At 46.0% G+C, this 22,268-nt stretch overlaps 1 protein-coding gene across 1 annotated transcript; it reads left to right on the forward strand.

The window, feature by feature from the left end:
- Positions 1-19,019, forward strand: LOC120308987 (carboxypeptidase A2-like). Its single transcript, XM_039345742.1, has 12 exons — positions 1-482; positions 4,352-4,564; positions 5,488-5,569; positions 7,725-7,859; positions 9,452-9,550; positions 10,500-10,601; positions 11,937-12,038; positions 12,749-12,859; positions 13,133-13,223; positions 14,621-14,820; positions 15,953-16,037; positions 18,077-19,019. The coding sequence occupies exons 2-12, from the start codon at positions 4,500-4,502 to the stop codon at positions 18,262-18,264; spliced, it is 1,260 nt and encodes a 419-aa protein (XP_039201676.1). The 5' UTR covers positions 1-482; positions 4,352-4,499; the 3' UTR covers positions 18,265-19,019.
- The last annotated feature ends 3,249 nt before the right edge of the window (positions 19,020-22,268 follow it).

A 22,268-nucleotide genomic window follows, 5' to 3' on the forward strand; every position in this document is an offset into this window, starting at 1 on the left:
GGTTTTCCAGCAAAGCCCTAAGCAAAGTCTGTATTTTTTTTTCTTTTCCCCCATATAGTTTCTTTACCTACCTCTTTTCCATTCCGGCCTGGACAGGTAACTGGTTCCTGTCCCAGCCCCGAGCAAGCTCTCAACCAGGAAACCTACTTCCGCCCTTGAATTAGAACTTCCCATGTTTCTATAATGGGATTTCCCTACCACTAAAGGGCACGATCCGTCAGAAGTCTCCTTGTGAGACTTCTTCCTACTATCACGATTTTGTGAGTCCAAAAAAAAAGGGGACTCACGGAGCTTCTCTGGATCCCTCAGAGTTCGTGGGCTCCTCCGAGGGATCCTGCCACGTTTTCAGACCAAAAAGGGGTCTGCAGAGACACTTCTGGTTTCCTCGTTAGAAGGTACTGGCTACTCTTCGACCGGCCGGCTTCACACCACTGTTTACGGACGCCTCTAATGTCCGTGGGCACCTCCACTTGCTCTCGGAGGTAAGTGGCCGCTCCCTTCTTGAGGCTTAATTTCCTAACTTTGCTTTGCTTACAGGGCCTTACCAGCTAGTTGCCCAAATCCAATTCTTTCATTCACTCATTCCATTTCATTTTCACACAGCCTCTCCCTTTTCCCTAACAAAAGGTTCTGTGCTCTGACCAACCCCCATGCTTTCCAGGTTCTGCCAATTAAACAGATCCTTTCTGCGGCTAGGAAAGGCCAGAAGCAGCAAAATCCAACTGTGATTGGGAAAAAAAAGATCTTCTCACTCACACAAACAGAAATACACACATTTTCTTTGTTCCCCTGGGCTTTAAAGTTAAAATTTAGAGGTACTCACCTTCACCTTCTTTCCAAAGCAGCCCTTGAGCTCAAACACTCAAAACTCCCTTTACTACCCTAGCTCCACATGGGCAAGGCCTGGGAGACCCATCCTCAGACACAAGGGGGTCTGCTGCCGGCAAGATGGGGCTTACCAGTCTCAGTCCATTGGAGAGGTTAGCTTGGAGTCCCATCTCGGGGTGCCAAATTGTTAGAAGTAAAGTCTTCATCCTGGTTCATCCAAGCCGGGAATAAATAAGCAAACATGGCGACTGCTTTGGGAAGAAGGTTACAGTTTATTGCAGAAAGATGGTTCTTCAGGAAAGTGCAGAGGAGAGAGAAGGGCAGAGAGCACAGAGAGAGATTGAGCACATGGGCAGTAGGTTTTATACCCCCCCCCTAGCCTTTTGTTTGGAATAGTTTCCTGTTCCTGTGGCATGACCCTTGAGACTGTTTCTGAGTGTTTGTCTAGGCCTTGATATCTGTGGTTTAATTCTGTTATCATATCCTGCTTCCCAGGTGATGGGGCTGATTCCTAGAATTTGGGTGGGGTATGCAGACCTTCTCTTTTGTCTTCTTGATTGCTCTGGCTCCAACTTTCTGATGGTTTTACATTTGCATTTGTATAGGGCTAAAGTCTTGCTTGGGGCAGAGAGATAGATTTGGGGCCAAGTTTGGTTTTAAAAAGTCCTTTTGAGGAAAAATATATTTTTCTGCCCTTTTTAATATTTCCTTCTGGGCTAACTTTCATCAATTACTTGCAACACAAACATTTTGCTTTTAAAAGTGAAGGTAGGCTGCAAGACTCTGTAGCCTGACCTTGAAGTATCTGTATGTGTGTCGTGAATGTGTCAGTTTGTGTGCCTGTGTGTGTGTCTGTGCGTTTACTACATTCAGCATGCAGCGTTATTTTTTTTTCCAGCTAGATCCCCTCCCAAGGCCGGACAAGCTGTGAATTGTGACAGCTGTGCAGCATATGCATTAGGTTTAAGCTCTGTGTTTAGTTAAATATCCCAAAAACATTTTTTATATAAACTTTATCATTGGAAAAGAATGGCAATACAGTCCGAAGTGTCTTGAGTTTCTTAGAACTAGCACTGGGCATCGTTCCTTCCTTTTTTTAAAACAAAAGGAAAAAAAAAATTCTCAAGAAAAGGAAAATGCCCACACACTTGGAAGCAACAGGTTCAGGCCGCAAATACATTTGAATTCTGAGTGTATGTGTTCTTTGTCAGTGTCCGCATTTGCACACTTTCCTGTGTCATGGCTTGTTAACTATGGTGGATTTCTTCAAAGTAGAAACCCTGTTTGTAAACCACAATAACTGTGGGGTCACTGAACCCCTTAAACCCAAACTGAATAATCCACACTGTAATTTAATGTGATGCATAAACCTTGCTAGCTTGTTCTTTCTCTTGCAGCAGTTCTGCACACCTGATCGTGGTATATTTCATTTTGCAGTTGAAATCAGCACATTTATTTGCTGAGATTAGGTACTGCGGTTCTGAACATTATTAACTGGGGGAAGTTAGCCCAGAGAAGGAAATATTAAAAAGGGCAGAAAAATATATTTTTCCTCAAAAGGACTTTTTAAAACCAAACCTGGCCCCAAATCTATCTCTCTGCCCCAAGCAAGAGCTAGGCCCATACAAATGCAGATGTAAACCATCAGAAAATTGAAGCCAGAGCAATCAAAAAGACAAAGAGAAAATCTGCATACCCCACCCAAACTCTAGGAGTCATTAGCCCCATCACCTGGAAGCAGGATATGATAATAGGATTAAACCACAGATATCAAGGCCTAGAAAATCATTCAGAAATAGCCTCAAGGTTCATGCCACAGGAACAGGAAACTATTCCAAACAAGGCTTGTTGTTGTTGTTGTTGTTAACTACGAAGTCGTGTCCGACCCATCGCGACCCCATGGACAACGTTCCTCCAGGTCTTCCTGTCCTCTACCATCTTCTGGAATGCATTTAAGTTCACACCTCCTGCTTCAGTGACTCCATCCAGCCACCTCCTTCTCTGTCGTCCCCTTCTTCTCTTGCCCTCCATCTTTCCCAGCATTAGGCTCTTCTCCAGTGAGTCTTTCCTTCTCATTAGGTGGCCGGAGAACTTGAGTTTTAACTTCAGGATCTGGCCTTCTAAAGAGCAGTCAGGGTTGATCTCCTCCAGGACTGACCGGTTTGATGGCCTTGCAGTCCAGGGGACTCGCAGGAGTCTTCTCCAGCACCATAGTTCAAAGGCCTCCATTCTTTTCAATTCCATTTAAATTTAAATTAAATTCCATTTAAGCTCAAGCCTGCTGCTTCAGGGACTCCATCCAGCCACCTCCTTCTCTGTCGTCCCCTTCTTCTCTTGCCCTCCATCTTTCCCAGCATTAGGCTCTTCTCCAGTGAGTCCTTCCTTCTCATTAGGTGGCCAAAGTCCTTGAGTTTCAACTTCAGGATCTGTCCTTCTAAAGAGCAAACAAGGCTAGAGAGGGTATAAAAACCTACTGACCATGTGATCAAGCCCTCATCTCCTCTGCTCCTTCCTGCAAGGACCATCTTTCTGCTTCTTCAGTAAACTGTAACCTTCTTCCCAAAGCAGTCTCCATGTTGCCTATTTATTCCCGGCTTGGATGAACCAGGATGAAGACTTACTTCTGACATAACTGATACTTTAATTGGATTAAAAACAAAATACATAGAAATGTATAGTTACAATAACACAAGATCCTATTAGCAATCAAACCCAAAGGGATTTTGGTCCAGCAGAAAGCCAGATCTTTTCAAAACTTAGTAAGGGAGAGGATAAGCTCTAACGTAGTATTTCTCAAACTTAGCCACTTTAAGATGGGTGGATGTCAACTTCCAGATTTCCCCAGCCATCACGCTTTAAGAGGGTGGACTTCAACTCCCAGAATTCCCCAGCCAGCCTGCTTTAAGATGGGTGGACTTCAGTTCCCAGAATTCCCTAGCCATCACGCTTTAAGACAGGTGGACTTCAACTCCCAGAATTCCCCAGCCAGACTGTTTTAAGGAGTGGACTTCAACTCCCAGAATTCCCCAGCCAGACTGTTTTAAGAGGAGTGGACTTCAACTCCCAGAATTCCCCAGCCAGACTGTTTTAAGAGGAGTGGACTTCAACTCCCAGAATTCCCCAGCCAGCCTACTTTAAGAGGAGTGGATGCCAACTCCCAGAATTCCCCAGCCATCACGGGTTAAGACAGGTGGACGTCAACTCCCAGAATTCCCCAGCCAGCCTGCTTTAAGTTGTCTGCCCCTCAGAGTTGTTGCCCCCATCGAATGAAGACAACAAGAAAGCTGACTCAGCTGTTATTTCACTCTTTTGTGTGGTTAGCTGGACCCACAACTCAACCTCCCCTGAAAAATATGTGTTTCCCGCCTGGAGGAGGAGAAAAAGGTTGTGAGTCACATCCACTCTTGCCGAACTAGCCTTGGGCAATTGGAGGACGGAGGATGGGGTGTGTGGCTACACGGGTATTGCTAATCAAACAATGCTTCTAACCTTTCATTATCGCTCTTGCGTTGTTCTTGGCCAGGAGTCCTGCAAGGGCGTTGCTCGTACCTGGGAAGTTGAGCAGATGCAGCCCTTTTGGAACATGACCTAGGACTAGATTAGCGGGGACACGGTCCCTATAAATACAGCCCACCTGGACCTCAATTCTCCTGTTTCTGGAACTTTCCGCCATGAAGCTGATCCTGTGGTTGGGAGCTTTGCTTGGGGTCACTTGGAGCCTGGAAACCTTTGTAGGGTAAGCTGGCTTGTATGCTGGTCTGGGTCAGAATGCACCCGTTGCCTAGGGCAGGGGTCTCCAAACGTGGCAGCTTTAAGACTGGTGGACTTCAACTCCCAGAATGCCCCAGGTTGGGGTATTCTGGGAGTTGAAGTCCACCAGTCTTAAAGTTGCCAAATTTGAGAGACCCCTGGTGTGGTGTGTTGGTGGGTTCTCTTTCCTGGATTTGTTGAAGGGAAAGTTGATGCTACAACTCTGCGGAGGTTGCTTTAATTCGGACATCTGCAGGGAGCAAGGGGTTGGACTAGATGACCTCAGGGCTCCTTCAAACTCTCCTAGGATTTCAGACCTGGTAGGTACCGGCTGGATTCCTGCATTGTGCTGAGCGGTCACGTGGCCTGCTTGATTGTGGATTACTATAGTCGTGTGTTTCACGAGTTCAGTAAAACACAGAAGACGGAATAAACAAGAGTTGGAAGGGAACTTGGAGGTCATCCAGTCCAACCCCCTGCTCAGGCAGGAAACCCTATACCGTTTCGGACAAATAGAAAGGAAGGGTGGCAGTTTTACATAATTAGTAAAGTCCACGAGGAGGCCAGGTTCACTTCACCATTGTCTTACTTAACGATGGCAGTGATTCCCTTAACGGCGGCAAGGACGGTGATAAAATGGGAAAATAATTTAACAACTGTCTTGTTTATCAACAGAAATTTTGATCTCAACTGCAGTTGTAAGTCGAGGACTGCCTGGTAATACCTGTGCAAATGGCCCCCCTCTTGTGTTCATGGTGTAATTATCCCCAAAACGGCCTCCACCGCCAGTTGGATTTACCTACTAAAGGGCGACACCCAATGACCGGGGCGAATGAATACACAACGCCCAACAACGGGGCAAACTGGACAAACCACTAATCCCATTGCTTTGATTTTGGGCTCTTTCAGTGACCAGGTTCTCCACCTGAAGCCGTGCAACGAGGAGCAGGTGGATTTGCTGAAAGAATTGGGAAGCCTGAAACATCTCCAGGTGTGTGAATTAATAATAATTCAATAACAACAATAACAACAACAACTAGAAATAGAAAGACTGGCAAAGGCAAGCAAGGGTAGTACCAATAGTAATAGGTGCCTTGTCAATAAGAAAGACAAAAAAGTCTGGATAGTGGACGTGGCAGTGCCTGGAGACAGCAGAATAGACGAGAAAGAACTGGAGAAGATAACAAAATACAAAGACCTACAAATAGAAATAGAAAGACTGTGGCAAAAGCAAGCAAGGGTAGTACCAATAGTCATAGGCTCCTTGGGTGCAATCCCAAAACAACTGGAGCACCACTTGAACACCATTGGCATTGACAAATTTGCTATTAGTCAATTGCAAAAGGCGGCCTTACTAGGAACTGTTTCCATCCTGCGACGATACCTGTAATACCATCAAACATCCACATCTGCCTATCCCAGGTCCTGGGTAAGGACTCGATAGGTAGATAAAATGCCAAATCCAGTCTGAACATCTGGCTGACTGTGCGATGATCAATAATAATAATAATAATAAAGTTGGAAGGGACCTTGGAGGTCATCTAGTCCAACCCCCTGCTCAGGCAGGAATTTGCACAAGGGTAACAATTCCGGGACAGGTAATCCTCCATCTTACTACCACAATTCAGCCCCACATTTCTCTTGTTAAGCAAGACAACTTGTTAAGTGAGTTTTGCCCCATTTTACGACCTATCTTACCACCGTTGTTAAGTGAATCACTGCAGTTGTTAAGCTAGTAACCCGGTCGTTAAGCGAATCCGGCTTCCCCCACTGACTTTGCTTGTCAGAAGGTCGCAAAAGGGGAATCACGTGATCCCCGGGACGCGACCGTCATAAATACGAGTCAGTGGCCAAGCGTCTGAATTTTGGATTGTGTGACCCTGGGGATGCTGCAACGGTCGTAAGTGTGAAAAACGGTCATAAGTCATTTTTGTTTTCGGTGCAGTCGCTAAGCAAATGGTTATACGTTGAGGACTCCCTGCATTCTGATTAAATTAACAGTGCTGACCTTAAGTGACCCACCCACACCTAGGATGTGAACCGTCCCAGGATGGGATGATAGTGTGTAGAACAGCTGGTTTAACTTCCACCCAAGTTGTCTAACAGGCTGGTGAGGGTGGAGGTGTGCACTTGTTGGGTTGGCCTTCTGTACCCCAAAATAAGTGGGTCAAAAGATTGCAGTCATGGAAGAGGATAAGTGGCACCTTGCTCAATAGTAGTAACTGGGAGAGGGATTTCAGAGTCGTAGTGGACAATCACTTAGATATGAGCCAGCCGTGTGCTGCAGCTGCCAAAAAAGCCAACACAGTGCTGGGCTGCATTAACAGAGGGTTAGAATCAATATCAGGTGAAGGGTTAATACCGCGTTACAAGGCCTTTATAAGGCCACACTTGGAATAGGGCCTCCAGTTTTGGTCACCACGATGTAAAAAAAGATGTTGAGACTCTAGAAAGAGTGCAGAGAAGAGCCACAAAGATGATCAGGGGACTGGAGGTTAAAGCATATAAGGAACGGTTGCTGGAATTGGGTATGTCTAGTTTAACGAAGAGAAGGACAACGTGTGAAATGATAGCCATGTTCTGATATCTCAGGGGCTGCCCCAAAGAAGAGGCAGTCAAGCTGTTCTCCAAAGCACCAGAAGGGCAGGACAAGAAGCAACGGATGGAGACTCATCCAGGAGAGAAGCAACCTGGAACTAAGGAGGAATTTCCTGACACTCTTCTTAAAAACTTCCAGGGTTGGAGCATTCACTGCTTCTGGAGGCAGGTTGTTCCACTGGCTAATTGTTCTCACTGTCAGGAAGTTTCTCCTTAGTTCCAGGTTGCTTCTCTCCTTGACGAGTTTCCATCCCTTGCTTCTTGTCCTGCCTTGAGGTGCTTTGGAGAATAGCTTGACTCCCTCTTCTTTGGGGCAGCCCCTGAGAGATTGGAACTCTGCTATCATGTCCCCCCTCGTCCTTCTCTTCATTAAACTAGACATACCCAATTCCATCAACCGTTCCTTATATGTTTTAGCCCCCAGTCCTAAACAGACTGTTGTAGAAGGACTACGTGTACCCTTTTCCTTTAGAAATGGGGATTTTTCTGTCATTTTTATGCCATGCTTTTACCTTGCCTCCTTCACCGTCTTTATTCGTTCTTCTCAGCTGAATTTCTGGCGGTCTCCCTCGTACCCCGACGAACCTGTGGATCTCCAGGTGTCCTTTGCTGGTCTCCAGGCTGTCAAAGTCCTTCTGGAGTCACACCAGATTAAGTACTCCATCCTGATTGAAGATGTGCAGGTACAATGATAGAATGGGGGGGGGGAATCAATAAACGGGATTTGTTATATGGAAAGATTCTCCCTGCATTGTATTTGGACCACATGTCCCATCGATCCTCTTCCTAAGAAGCACAATAACAATCATGCTTTGTCTGGGCATTGGGTGGAGTACGGTGAGGGTGGGTTTATGTGTTGGTTTGTGAGAGGTTTACTTGTGTTCCTCTGGATGAGGGTTCCTCGGTTTTAACAACTTGGAGATGGGTGGACTTCAACTCCCAGAATCCCCCAGCCAGCTTTAAGTTAGATGGACTTACAGAATTCCCTAGCCAGCTTTAAAGTAGGTGAAATTCAACTCCCAGAATCCCCCAGCCAGCTTTAAGATAGGTCGACTTCAATTCCCAGAATCCCCCAGCCAGCTTTAACTTAGATGGACTCCCAGAATTCCCCAGCCAGCTTTTAAGTAGGTGAACTTCAGCTCCCAGAACCCCCCAGCCAGCTTTAAAATAGGTGGACTTCAGCTCCCAGAATCCCCCAGCCAGTTTTAAGATAGGTCGACTTCAATTCCCAGAATCCCCCAGTCAGCTTTAAGTTAGATGGACTTACAGAATTCCCCAGCCAGCTTTTAAGTAGGTGAACTTCAACTCCCAGAATCCCCCAGCCAGCTTTAAAATAGGTGGACTTCAATTCCCAGAATCCCCAGCCAGCTTTAAGTTAGATGGACTTACAGAATTCCCCAGCCAGCTTTTAAGTAGGTGAACTTCAACTCCCAGAATCCCCCAGCCAGCTTTAAAATAGGTGGACTTCAGCTCCCAGAATCCCCCAGCCAGCTTTAAGATAGGTAGACTTCAATTCCCAGAATCCCCTAGCCAGCTTTAAGTTAGATGGATTCCCAGAATTCCCCAGCCAGCTTTTAAGTAGGTGAACTTCAGCTCCCAGAACCCCCCAGCCAGCTTTAAAATAGGTGGACTTCAGCTCCCAGAATCCCCCAGCCAGTTTTAAGATAGGTCGACTTCAATTCCCAGAATCCCCCAGTCAGCTTTAAGTTAGATGGACTTACAGAATTCCCCAGCCAGCTTTTAAGTAGGTGAACTTCAACTCCCAGAATCCCCCAGCCAGCTTTAAAATAGGTGGACTTCAATTCTCAGAATCCCCAGCCAGCTTTAAGTTAGATGGACTTACAGAATTCTCCAGCCAGCTTTTAAGTAGGTGAACTTCAACTCCCAGAATCCCCCAGCCAGCTTTAACACAATAACAGAATCTCCCAGCCAGCTTTAAAATAGGTGGACTTCAATTCCCAGAATCCCCCAGCCAGCTTTAAAAATAAATGAACTTCAACTCCCAGAATTCCCCAGCCAGCTCTAAGATAGGTGGATTTTAGCATGGCTGGCTGGGGACTTCTGGGAGTTGAAGTCCACCCATCTTCAGGTGGTTAAAATTAAGGAACATTGCTCTGAATAGCCAAGCTGGGGGACCCAGCCTTCTTCCCACTAATTTTTTCCACAATCGCCACCGGTGAGAGTGTGTGGCCCGCACAACTTCACCCACAATCAGTGACGAACAACCTGCTGCGCGCAAATCCGACTGTCCCCGTGACCCCAATTCTTGTTGCAGGCCCTGCTGGATGAAGAAGCTCGAGAGATGCACCTTAGCCGTCAACGGGAAGTCGGCCAGAAGAATTTCAACTACGGCGCTTACCATAACTTGGACACGGTGAGTCACTTGAGAATGCGCTGCGCCTGGGTCTCTCACTTAGGTGGACCGTTATATAGAGGCAGTCCTTGACTTACGACGACCATTGGGGTCCGAATTTACATCCAGAAGCAAGGTGGTTGTTAATTGACCCACACCTGATTTTACGAATTTTTTGAGGGGGGGGTGTTGGTCGTTAAGCAAATCGTTGCAGGTTGTTAAATGAATCAACTGGTTGTTAAGTGAACTTCATTGACTTTGCTGGTCAGAAGCCAGCTTGGAAAGTCACCAATAGCCGTCATGGGAAGATGCATCCAAATTTGGATCACGTAATTGTGGAGAGGCTGACGTGATTGCGTATCATCTCAGGTGGACTTCAACTCCCAGAAGTCCTCAGCCAGCTTTAAGATTGGTGGCTGGGGGATTCTGGGAGTTGAAGTCCACCCATCTTAAATCAGGCTGGCTGAGGAATTCTGGGAGTTGCTCCCATCTTAAAGCATGCTGGCTGGGGAATTATGGGAGTTGAAGTCCACCCACCTTAAATCAGGCTGGCTAAGGAATTCTGGGAGTTGCTTCCATCTTAAAGCAAGCTGTCTGGAGGATTCTGGGAGTTGAAGTCCACCCACCTTAAATCAGGCTGGCTAAGGAATTCTGGGAGTTGCTCACATCTTAAAGCACGCTGTCTGGAGGATTCTGGGAGTTGAAGTCCACCCATCTTAAATGAGGCTGGCTAAGGAATTCTGGGAGTTGCTTCCATCTTAAAGCAAGCTGGCTGGAGGATTCTGGGAGTTGAAGTCCACCCATCTTAAACTTGCCAAGTTTGAGAAACACTAGTCTCGACTAAAAAGGCAGCTTCTACATCAAACCTGTGAATTTAACTTTGTACGAGATGGTTTCACATCACGGGGTGTGTATCCTTTTCTGCCTGCCCCCCAAATTCCACCTCTCTCCTCCTTTATGTCCTCCTTAGATTTACCGAGCGATGGACAGTATCCTGGCTGAGCACCCTCAGATTGTGAGCAAACTCCGGATTGGACAGACCTATGAAAAACGGCCTCTGTTTGTCCTCAAGGTAATATTTTGGGCCTGTATCTTAAAATCCTGAGCCAAGAATTATTCCCAAATTTGGAGCGAATTCTTGCCTACCTTCCAGTATTTTGGCAGAATAAATTATGGTCCCTCTGATGCAGGGGTCTTCAAACATGTCCCTTTTGTGACTTGTGGACTTCAACTCCCAGAATTCCTCAGCCAGGCACGCGTGCCTGGCTGAGGAATTCTGGGAGTTGAAGTCCACAAGTCACAAAAGGGACAAGTTTGAAGAGCCCTGTCTTAAATCTAAGAAACAAAATGGAGGCTGGCTGAGAAATTCTGGGAGTTGAAGTCCACAAGTCACAAAAGGGACAAGTTTGAAGAGCCCTGTCTTAAATCTAACAAACAAAATGGAGGCTGGCTGAGGAATTCTGGGAGTTGAAGTCCACAAGTCACAAAAGGGCCAAGTTTGAAGACCCCTGTCTTAAATCTAACAAACAAAATGGAGGCTGGCTGAGGAATTCTGGGAATTGAAGTTCACAAGTCATCAAAAGGCCAAGTTTGAAGACCCCTGTCTTAAATCTAAGAAACAAAATGGAGGCTGGCTGAGGAATTCTGGGAGTTGAAGTCCACAAGTCACAAAAGGGACAAGTTTGAAGAGCCCTGTTTTAAATCTAACAAACAAAATGGAGGCTGGCTGAGGAATTCTGGGAGTTGAAGTCCACAAGTCACAAAAGGGCCAAGTTTGAAGACCCCTGTCTTAAATCTAACAAACAAAATGGAGGCTGGCTGAGGAATTCTGGGAATTGAAGTTCACAAGTCATCAAAAGGCCAAGTTTGAAGACCCCTGTCTTAAATCTAACAAACAGAATGGAGGCTGGCTGAGGAATTCTGGGAGTTGAAGTCCACAAGTCATCAAAAAGTCAAGTTTGAAGACCCCTGTCTTAAATCTAACCAACAAAATGGAGGCTGGCTGAGGAATTCTGGGAGTTGAAGTCCACAAGTCATAAAAGGGTCAAGTTTGAAGACCCCTGTCTTCAATCTAACACACAAAATGGAGGCTGGCTGAGGAATTCTGGGTGTTGAAGTCCACAAATCATCAAAAAGCCAAGTTTGAAGACCCCTGTCTTAAATCTAACAAACAAAATGGAGGCTGGCTGAGGAATTCTGGGAGTTGAAGTCTACAAGTCCCAAAAGGGCCAAGTTTGAAGACCCCTGCTCTAATGGGATACATTTTAGATTTAGATTTTACTGATATTTTATTTGACGGTATCCCCTGGCCCTCGTTCGGTATTACCGTTTTGTGGCGCTGCTTTGTTGGAAAATTTTTTTTTTTTTAAAAAAGGATTATTTGTAAAGTCCACATTCTGTCTGACAGTTCAGCACCGGGGGAAACAAACGCCCTGCCATCTGGATTGATGCCGGCATTCACGCGCGAGAATGGGTGACCCAGGCCACGGCTCTTTGGACTGCTAAAAAGGTCAGCTGGTACAGAATGGCTACGGTGGGAGGCGGTTCTGTCTGGCCCTGCCCACTTTTGGGACTGGCCACGCCCACTCGGGTTAGGTGACAAAGGCTGTGACAGGAGATCACGTGACCCCAGGACACCGCAAACCGCCATAAATATGAGTCAGTTGCTAAGCATCTGAATTTTGATCGCATGACCCAGAAGGTGCAGCAATGGTTGTAAATGGGAAACAGGCTATATCACTTTTGTTTGGTACCGTCGTAACTTTGAATGGTCCCTAAATGAACTGTTGAAAGTCAAGGAACACTTGCATATCGGGGTGCAAAGAGGGGCTGATGAGCTTCTTTGCTGAGGTTGCAAAATCTCCATAGTTGGTGTATACACCCACAACATTATTCCTCAAAGAAAGTGCAAAAATAAAGATGGAACAAAACTCGCTTATGTGTACAAGGAAATGGGAGTATTTTGGGGGTGTAAAACAAGGCAAAGAGTTATGGGCGGGAGTCTGACCCTCCTCCACGGGAATAAAGCCCTCACCCCTCCCAAGCTGGATGTGAACTGAGTGTATATGAAAGTTGGGTGTGAACCCACAAAGGGTTTCTGAGAATGGTCGACAGCTGCAAAAGCATGCTTGCGGGGCAGATGGGGGACTTTTCCCCCAAAGAAAGTGGGGGCCCTGGAGTTGCGCCCCATGTTGAATTTTTTTTTTTTGGTTTCCCCAGATCGCTTCTGACTTTGGGAAAGAACCGTCGCTGACTTCCCTCCTCAACAAAATGGATATTTTCCTGCTGGTGGTTGCAAATCCCGACGGATACGTCTACTCTCACACCACAGTGAGGATCTGATCACCAGTTACAACGCGATGGCTCGTCTTTCAATCTAGATCAATATATGTCAAACTGGGGAACTTTAAGAGGGTGGACTTCAACTCCCAGAATTCCCCAGCCAGCACAGCTGGCTGGGGAATTCTAGGAGTTGAAGTCCACTCCTCTTAAAGTTCCCAAGATGAACGAGCATCAATCTAGAGTCTCTCAGTCTTTTGCAATGACGTTCATTCTTGGTTTTTTGGTCGCTTCTAATGGCACCACCTTCTCTTCTGTATCCAGAATCGTATGTGGCGAAAAACCCGGTCCAGACGACCAGGCAGCCAGTGTGTCGGAGTTGATCCCAACCGAAACTGGGATGCGGGTTTTGGAGGTAAACCGGGCTTCGCTTTCCCTGGAGCGAGTTCTTGAATTGGCTGATGCTGGTTTAGATAGTCCTCAACTTACGACAGTGACCGTTTGAAGTAACAACGGTACCGAAAAAGAGTGACTTACGACGGTGTTCACACATACGAGCATTCCAGCATCCCCCTGGTCAAGCGATCAGAGTTCAGATGCTCGGCAACTGACTCACATTTGTGACGGTTGCGGTGGCCTGAGGACAAGGGATCCCCTTTTGCAACCTTCTGAAAAGCCAAGTCAATAGGAAACCACATTCCCGAACAAGTGTGTTACTAAGTTTAACAACTGCGGTGATTCACTTAAGAACTGTGCCAAGAAAGGTCGTAAAAATGGGACAAAACTCCGTTAACAACCGCCTCACCTGGCAACAGAAATTTGGGGCCCAGTTGTGGCCCTAAGTGGAGGACTACCTGTGTGGTGTGTGTTTTAATTGTCGTAGTGTAGTCCTCCTCTTACTTAAAGCTGACCAGGTTGAAGAAGGCCAAACACATATAGATGCAAACAGTACTCTGTTGCCACCTGGTGGCAGAAAGCAAGAATTACAAGTCCACCTGTGCCAGAGCAATAGGGGGGAAAAAATCAGAAAATACTCCATGAGGATGCTATGATGGTCATAAGTGGGAATATGGGTTGTAAGTCACGTTTTACAGTGCCGTTGTAATTTTGAACGGTCGCTAAATGAAGAGTTGTATGTCGAGGACTACCTATTTTTCTATTGAGTGACCTACAGCCCTAGACAGGGATAAGAGCTAAATGCATCTTAGTATCCAGTTGAAAATTGGAGTCTCTGAATAAGCAGCCTTGGATTCTTGTTACCCCAAAGATGGTTTTCCAGGAGGCAACTGGACTTTCTTGTTTTTCTTTGAAGACGTTTCCCTTCTCATCCAAGAAGCTTCTTCAGATCTGACTGGATGGTGGGGAAGGGAAGGATTGATACTCCTTGCAGAGAGCTGGTCGTTTGCATTTTTTTAGAGGGTCGTTGAAGCCACTTGGGGGTTTGTCTGTGTCTTTGGGGTCACCTGAGTGGTGCAAATGGATGTTCCAGCTCTTTCAGCAGTTCCAAGAAGGCTCCACAGCCATTTGCACCACTCGGGTAACTCTGAGGACACAAGTAAACCCCCAAGTGGCCTCAACGACCCTCTAAAAGAATGCAAATGACCAACTCTCTGCAAGGAGTATAAATCCTTCCATTCCCCACCATCCAGTCAGAGCTGAAGAAGCTTCTTGGATGAGAAGCGAAACATCTTCAAATAAGAAAGTCCAATTGCCTCGTGAAAAAAGCACCTTTGGGACGACTGGGAATCTCCACAGACATTTGGATTCTTGTTGTGTTTTGACTGGGTGCGTTTGCATTCCTCACCATGGCAGGACCCGGTGCCAGCAACGACCCCTGTTCCGATTCTTACCGTGGACCCAGCGCCAACTCGGAAATCGAAGTTCGCTCCGTTGTGGATTTCGTCAAGAGGCATGGGAACGTCAAGGCCTTTATCAGCATCCATAGCTACTCCCAGCTTCTAATGTACCCCTATGGCTATAAATGCACCAAGCCAAAAGACGCGGAAGAACTGGTAAGGCCCCCGTAGGTTGGCTTGCGATTCCGCTGAGCGGCTGTTTCCGCAGGTCATCTGCATTCACACAAGTTAATTTTAATTAGGTTTCGCTTTTTTTTCCCCCGCTTAGTTTTTACACCCGTCCATCCATCCAGCCAGCCTGTTGAGGTTTTTTTAGTTCAGGGGTTACCAGATATTTGCTGCCAAACAACAGACGACCACTAGATGGCGCAAAAGAGATACGGGAAAAGAACTCTCTGCTGCCCCCTAATGATAGCCCGAATTTTTGCCATGCAGATTTAGTAGATTTAATATTATTGGCTAGGTGGGTAGGAGGTAGTCAAATATAGGTAGGTCCTTGACTTACAACCACAATTGAGCGCCAACATTTCTGGGGCTAGGCAAGACAATTGTGAAGTGAGCTTTGCCCCGTTTAATGACCTTTCTTGTCACAGTGGTTAAAGGAATCATTGCAGCTGTTAAGCGAGTAACTAATGACCAGTTTTCACACTTATACCTGCTGCAGCATCCCCCGTGGTCATGTCCATCAAAATGTGAAGGGTTGGCAACTGGCATGTACTTATGACGGTTGCAGTGTCCCAGATCGTCATTTGTGAGCTTCCCAGCCAGTTTCCCACAAAGTCAACGGGGGAAGCCGGAATCGCTTAACGACGGCATGATTCGCTTAACAATAGCAAAAAAAAAGGACTCCTCCCGTCCTCCCCATCTTTATTTATACCTACATGAGTGGTTTCTCATTTTAATGTTGTCGGCTGCCCAAAATAGCCCTGGGTCAAGACAGCAGCCAATAAACTGAAATAAATAATTTGAAAAAGCCGTAAAATCGGGCACGATTCACTTGACGACCGCCTTGCCTAGCAATGGACATTGCGGTCGTAACTCAAGGACGCCCTGTACTCTCCGGCTTCTTCACCTTCCAACTTCACGGGGAACACCACGGCTTGCACGATTCTGCTCCTAGTGGACTAAGAAAGTCCACGCACATAAAAAAAAAAATGGGTGTGGATGTGTGTGTGCGATTCGGCTGCAGCGTCGTCGCCGCCATCTTGCCTTTTTTTGACTCCCGCGGTGAGTCAGTATCTCTGCTTCCAAGGGAATCCAGATGGTACAGTTCTGGTTTTCTTCCCAGGATACGTTGGGGAAATCGGCCGCTAACGCCTTGACGTCGCTGTACGGCACGCGCTACAGAGTCGGGCCCATCTGCTCGGTCATTTGTAAGTTTGGGGACGTATTTCAGCATGGGACTCTTTTGGGATGGGGGGGCTCAGAGGGGTCCAGGGCAGTGTTTCTCAACCTTGGCAGCTCAAAGAGGCGTGGATTCCCCAGCCAGCATCCTGGGAGTTGAAGTCCACATGCCTTAATGCCTGCGGAGGAATTCTGGGAATGGACGTCCATGCCTCTTCAGGCCGCCCTGGGTGCGAAACATGGGTCTGTGCAGATGAAGTCCTCTTCCAGGAATTGAAGTCACAGCCCGTTGCGTTTTTAGAGGATTATGGACAGTGTAGTACCTTTAGAAGATACTCAGGCCTTGCCCTGTTGCAGGAAGCTGTATATATAGAAGATGACAGATGGATAGATTTTATATGTGTGTGTGTGTGTCTGTGTGTACATATATACATACACACACACACACAAACATATAGATGATAGATAGATAGATAGATAGATAGATAGATAGATAGATAGATAGATGGATCATAGATGGATACATAGATGAATGATAGGTAAATAGATGAATGATAGGTAAATAGATGGATGATAGATAGATAGATAGATAGATAGATAGATAGATAGATAGATAGATAGATAGATAGATAGATAGATAGATGGATCATAGATGGATACATAGATGAATGATAGGTAAATAGATGAATGATCGGTAAATAGATTGATCATAGATAGATAGATAGATAGATAGATGGATGGATCGATCATAGATGGATATATAGATGAATGATAGGTAAATAGATGAATGATAGGTAAATATATGGATGATAGATAGATAGATAGATAGATATAGTGATATATATACAAATTTAATCTCTGTATCTCTATATCTATCTATCTATCTATCTATCTATCTATCTATCTATCTATCTATCTATCTATCTATCTCCATCCATCCATCCAGATATCCACCCATCCATATATATATATAAAATTTATCAGGATGGTATCTGCAGTCCACAGGGCATCTACAGGATAACGAAATTTAAAAAAAAAATTGGTCTGTTTAAATTGAACCCTTTTTTCTCTCCCCCCCCATTCTTTTGAACCCCTTATTTAGACAACCTACCGTACTTAACAGTCCAGGTCAAGACTTAGCAGATGCATTCCTACCACATACGAAGCTGGGTTAGTTTTAACCTGGATTGTTTGGGAGGTTCCCTATTCTTCTGGATGAATGTAGCCCGTTGGCATATAACCCAATAGATCCTCTAAAATCCAGAACAAACATTAATTCAACCACCTTGTTAAGAAGGTTGTGCAAATGGAAACGCAGGGTGTAGAACCTCATGACCTTTATGCTGTCCAGGTGTTTTGGGACAGCCACAGTCTGCTCATCAGGAAGATGGTGCAGATGTTCTAGATTTGTCTAAAATAGGGCTCTCCATAATTGGCCACTTTAAGACCTGTGGACTTCAACTCCCAGAATTCCCCAGAAAGCCATGTTGGCTGGGGAATTCTGGGAATTGAAGTCCACAAGTCTTGAAGTTGCCAAGTTTGAAGACCCCCTGGTCTAAGACTCGGATGTCCTTGTAGAGTAGAGATCCCAACCTACTGAATTTGGTTAGACCAGGGGTAGGCAACCTCGGCTCTTTTATGACTCATGGACTTCAACTCCCAGAATTCCTGAGCCAGCCATGCTGAGGGGAAAGGGAGAGGTTTCCAAGCTGAGCCAGGCTGGTTCAGGAATTCTGGGAGTTGAAGTCCACGAGTCATGAGGAGGCCATAGTTCCCTCATGCTGGCTGAGGAATTCTGGGAGTTGAAGTCCAGGAGTCATGAGGGGGCCATAGTTCCCCCATGCTGGCTCAGGAATTCTGGGAGTTGAAGTCCAGGAGTCAAGGGGGGGCCATAGTTCCCCCATGCTGGCTCAGGAATTCTGGGAGTTGAAGTCCGCAAGTCATGAGGAGACCATAGTTCCCTCATGCTGGCTCAGGAATTCTGGGAGTTGAAGTCCAAGAGTCATAAAAGAGCCGAGGTTGCCTACCCCTGGATTAAACCCATGTTTTCCTATGGTCTTCATTCCAGACCAGGCCAGTGGTGGAAGCATCGACTGGAGCTACGATTACGGGATCAAGTACTCCTTCGCCTTCGAGCTGAGAGACACGGGGCGCTACGGTTTCCTCCTGCCCGCCAAAGAGATCATCCCCACCGCTCAGGAGACGTGGCTGGGGCTGAAGAAGATCATGGAGCACGTGCGGGATCACCCCTACTGAGAACTAAGAAGATCTGGGAGAAGATAGGATTTTGGCTTCAAATTCTGATGCTAGCTGAAAGTCGATTACAGGAGCGACAGATCCTTTTAGATGCCCCCAAAAGAGAGGAAAAAAAATCAGATTTTAAATAACCACCAATCAGTTAATTCAGATAATGGCCACTGGGGGCAGCAGAGGTGCAGAAATCTCTATGCCGTTGCTGCCCCCTGGTGGTCACTAAATTTTCTGCGGCCCAGATCCGATATGACTTATTAAATACCGGACGATCCCATCATGGTGGCCTCTGGTGTGTTTAGATTACAATTCCCAGAATCCTTTAAACGACAGGGAGGCATATTTAGCAGCAAGCTTCCTGCCTGAGTGGATTGGGACTACATTGCCCAGCATTCCCAGACACCAATGGAGAATTCTGGGAGTTGGAGTCCCAGCTTGTCTGAAGGCCACTGAGCAAAAATGTTCTAGCCCAGAATCTCCAAACTCGGCAACTTTAGGACTTGTGGACTTAAACTCCCAGAATTCCCTAGTCAGCCATGTTGGCTGGTGAATTCTGGGAGTTGAAGTCCACAAGTCTTAAAGTTGCCGAGTTCTCGCATAGTTATCAGTTAAGGAATGAAGGCAAATATTTTCCTAAATCTTCCTCTTTTTGTTATAATTCTCCTGTGGCTTCTGAGACGAGGAGACATCCAAGATTTTGGATTAAACCTTCTTCAGATGTTTCTTCAGCAGTTTTCTCAATAAATCCTGCTTCCAGTGGCCATCTGGACTTTGTCTTCCTTTTTCTTCACTCTGATGCTCCGAATGATGTGACTTCTGCTCTTACTTTGGCTATTCAGGCAGTCCTTGACTTACAATCACAGTTAAGCCCCAAGTTTCCATTGCTAACCGAGATGCTTGCTAAGTTGGCTTTGCCCCATTTTACAAACTTACTTTCCACAGTTGTTAAGTGAATCGCTGCAGCTCTTAAGTCCCCCGTGGACCTGGCTCATCAGAAGGTTGAAAAAGGGGACTACAAGCTCAGAGTGCACCAAGGACTCAACCCTGAACTGTAGAGATGGAGGGATGGAGGGATAAAATGTATATGTCACCCATCTTGTATCTGTGGGAATTCAGCCCCCCTCCAAAGAAGGATATATTAAAAGGGCAGAATATTATATTTCCTCAAAGGATCTTAAAAGAGGCAGAAAAGCATGCCCGGTTTTTTTCTTAATAGCCCCAAGTCTCCCTCCACCAAGCAGAAACCAGCTCTGTAGAAATGCAGATGTAATAATCCATTCAGGAAGGTGGAGCCCTCCAGCTAGAACAGTGGTTCTCAACCTGTGGGTGGGGACCCCATTTGGGGTCGAACGACCATTTCACGGGGATCGCCAAACAACGCAGTCCGCCATTTTTTCCCCCCTTTTCCTTAGCTGTGCTACTCCCTTTTATTCTATTGGCTTTTGAAAGCCAATAGAACAGACTCTCTTGAATAGAGTCTAATTCTATTGGCTTTCAAAAGCCCATAGGAATGGTCCAGGCTGTCTCTGCCCTGCTGAGCCCGCCAAAAGTCCCATTCTGCAAACGGTGCTGCACCATTTGAGTAGTCCTCGACTTACGACCGGTTGAGTAGTCCTCGACTTACGACCGGTTGGGGGTCGTGGCATTAAAAAGGTTGAGAACCACTGAGCTAGAAGATTAAGAAGACAAAGACATCTAACTTCTACATACCCCACCCAAACTCTAAGACAAGAGAGAATAGGATGAACCCACCAATACCAAAAGGGCACACTCAGGTCAAAGCACCGTATATTCCGGCCTATAAGATGACTTTTGAGAGCATTGAAACAGGCGCCGAACTTGGGGGTCGTCTTATACGCCGAGTCGTCTTATACGCCGGAAATAAGGTAGTTTCCGGCGTATAAGTCGACTTTCTAGGCATGCGACTCGGTGTCGATCGTCTTATACACCAGAAATACTGGTAGTTTCCGGCATATAAGACGACTTTCTAGGCATGCGACTCGGTGTCAATCGTCTTGCGACTTGGCGTCGAACTCGGGGGTCGTCTTATACGCCGGGTCGCCCTATACGCCGGAATATACGGTACATGACACAGGAAATACAAAGCCTCAAACAGGAACAACTCCAAACACAAAAGCCCAAGAAGGTATAAAAACCCACCACTCCCAGCTCCATGTGGTCAGTTGCCCCAGAGCCACATTTCTGTCTGGCTCTGCTCTTCAATAAACTGCAGCTTTCTTTCTAAAGCAGTCACCATGTTGTTTATTCCCGGCTTGGACTTGGACCCTGATGAAGACTTTTCCTTCAACAGACCGTTCCAAGTTAAAACAGCACTGAAAAAAGTCCTTCAACATATCCAACAATGATCTTCCAGTGATTAGTTTTATTGTGGCTTAGTAAATTGAGGGGAGACAGCTGGTTTGATTACTTATAACCAAATTATAAAGAAGGACTAGGGGAGACACATCTTCCAATATTTTTTGGGGGGGGCGTCAACCCCTTCTCCAAAGCCCCTGAAGGCAGGACAAGAAACAACAGATGGAAACTAACCGAGGAGAGAAGCAACCTGGAATTTTCAGTGCTGTTGTAACTTCGAACAGTTACTAAACAAACTTGTAAATCCAGGACTCCCTGTATTTACGGCCAAGTTTGAAGACCCCTGCTGTATTTGACTTGGCTGCACCCGAAGCTTAATGGAGGAAAGATTACAGAGGAAAACATCTCTTCATGTAGATCAGGGCTCTTCAAACTTGGCCCTTTTATGACTTGTGGACTTCAACTCCCAGAATTCCTCAGCCAGGCATGCTGGCTGAGGAATTCTGGGAGTTGAAGTCCACAAGTCATAAAACAGCCAAGTTTGAAGACCCCTGATGTAGATACTCACTGATCGGGCTCACACATATCATTAACCCTAAAATATCAGAGAGAGTTTTAATTCCTCCACTTCTGGATTTCTAGGCCCTGCAAATCATACATTTAAAAGCCTTTAGGACAGGGTCTACCAATTTCAGCAACTTTAAGACGTTTGAACTTAAACTCCCAGAATTCCCCAGCCAGCCAAGTTGGCTGAGGAATTCTGGGAGTTGAAGTCCACACATCCTAACTGACTGAAACTTGGAAAAGGCTGCTTTAACAGGGATGCAAACAATACCGTAGTGCCACCTACTGTCAGAAAGCAAGCATTACGTCACTTGGGCCAGAAAAATAGGGGTGGTGGTGGTGGTGGAATCAGCTCCAGGATGGATCTGCCCAACAGGAAATAGGCTGCTTCTGAGGAAAGGGAATTCTGGGAGTCAGAGTCCATCTGATGCTGGCTGAGGAATTCTGGGAGTTGAAGTCCAGACATTTTAAAATGGCAGAGACTGAAAAACCTGCTTTATAAGGTCAAGTCCAAGGATGTTCGCAGTATGTGAAACATACACAAAAAACAGGTGGATTCCATTGATTGCCTACACTCTGGGCCCCCCCCCCCAGCCTAGGACAAAATCCAGCCAGGTGTCACCTGGCAGATGGGCCCTTTATCTCTGCCCTATGCCAGTCCCATTTCCTGCTGGTTTACTCATCTGTAAAGCAAAGCTTCTTTTCTGCAGAAAAGTTTTTTTTTTAAAGCGGAATAGAATAACACAGCTGGAAGGGACCTTAGAGATTTTCTAGTCCAGCCCCCTGCTCAATCAGGAGACTCTATACCACTTCAGACAAGTGGTTGTCCAATCTCTCTTGAAAATACATTATATTTTTATGCATGCATTTGCATGCAGTACATTTCCAGCAAAGCCACCTGTCTCTGGGTCAGCCGCTTCCAAAGATAGATTTCATTCAGACACTGCTGATGTGGCAAAATTCGGTCTGGCCTGTGGCTTTGGAACATTTTAAAAATAACACACCCTGCCGGGTGATAAAAATGTCTGTGTACATTCACAAAGAGAGAGAGAGAAAGAGAAAGAAGAAAGGAAGAAAGAAAGAAAGAAAAAGAAAGAAAGACAGAGAAAAAAAATAGAAAAAGGAAAAGA

This window comes from Crotalus tigris, unplaced genomic scaffold (genome assembly GCF_016545835.1).
Source record: "Crotalus tigris isolate CLP2741 ecotype Arizona unplaced genomic scaffold, ASM1654583v1 scf7180000017975.10810073628:1450386, whole genome shotgun sequence".
Classification (NCBI taxonomy): domain Eukaryota; kingdom Metazoa; phylum Chordata; class Lepidosauria; order Squamata; family Viperidae; genus Crotalus; species Crotalus tigris.

Bases quoted from the DNA above. Each gene is read 5' to 3' on its own strand.
- LOC120308987 (XM_039345742.1), top strand. From the start codon at position 4,500: ATGAAGCTGATCCTGTGGTTGGGAGCTTTGCTTGGGGTCACTTGGAGC. The intron at 12,039-12,748 runs GTCAGCTGGTAC...TGGTTTCCCCAG, and splicing joins CTCTTTGGACTGCTAAAAAG to ATCGCTTCTGACTTTGGGAA. The intron at 16,038-18,076 runs GTAAGTTTGGGG...TCTTCATTCCAG, and splicing joins GCCCATCTGCTCGGTCATTT to ACCAGGCCAGTGGTGGAAGC.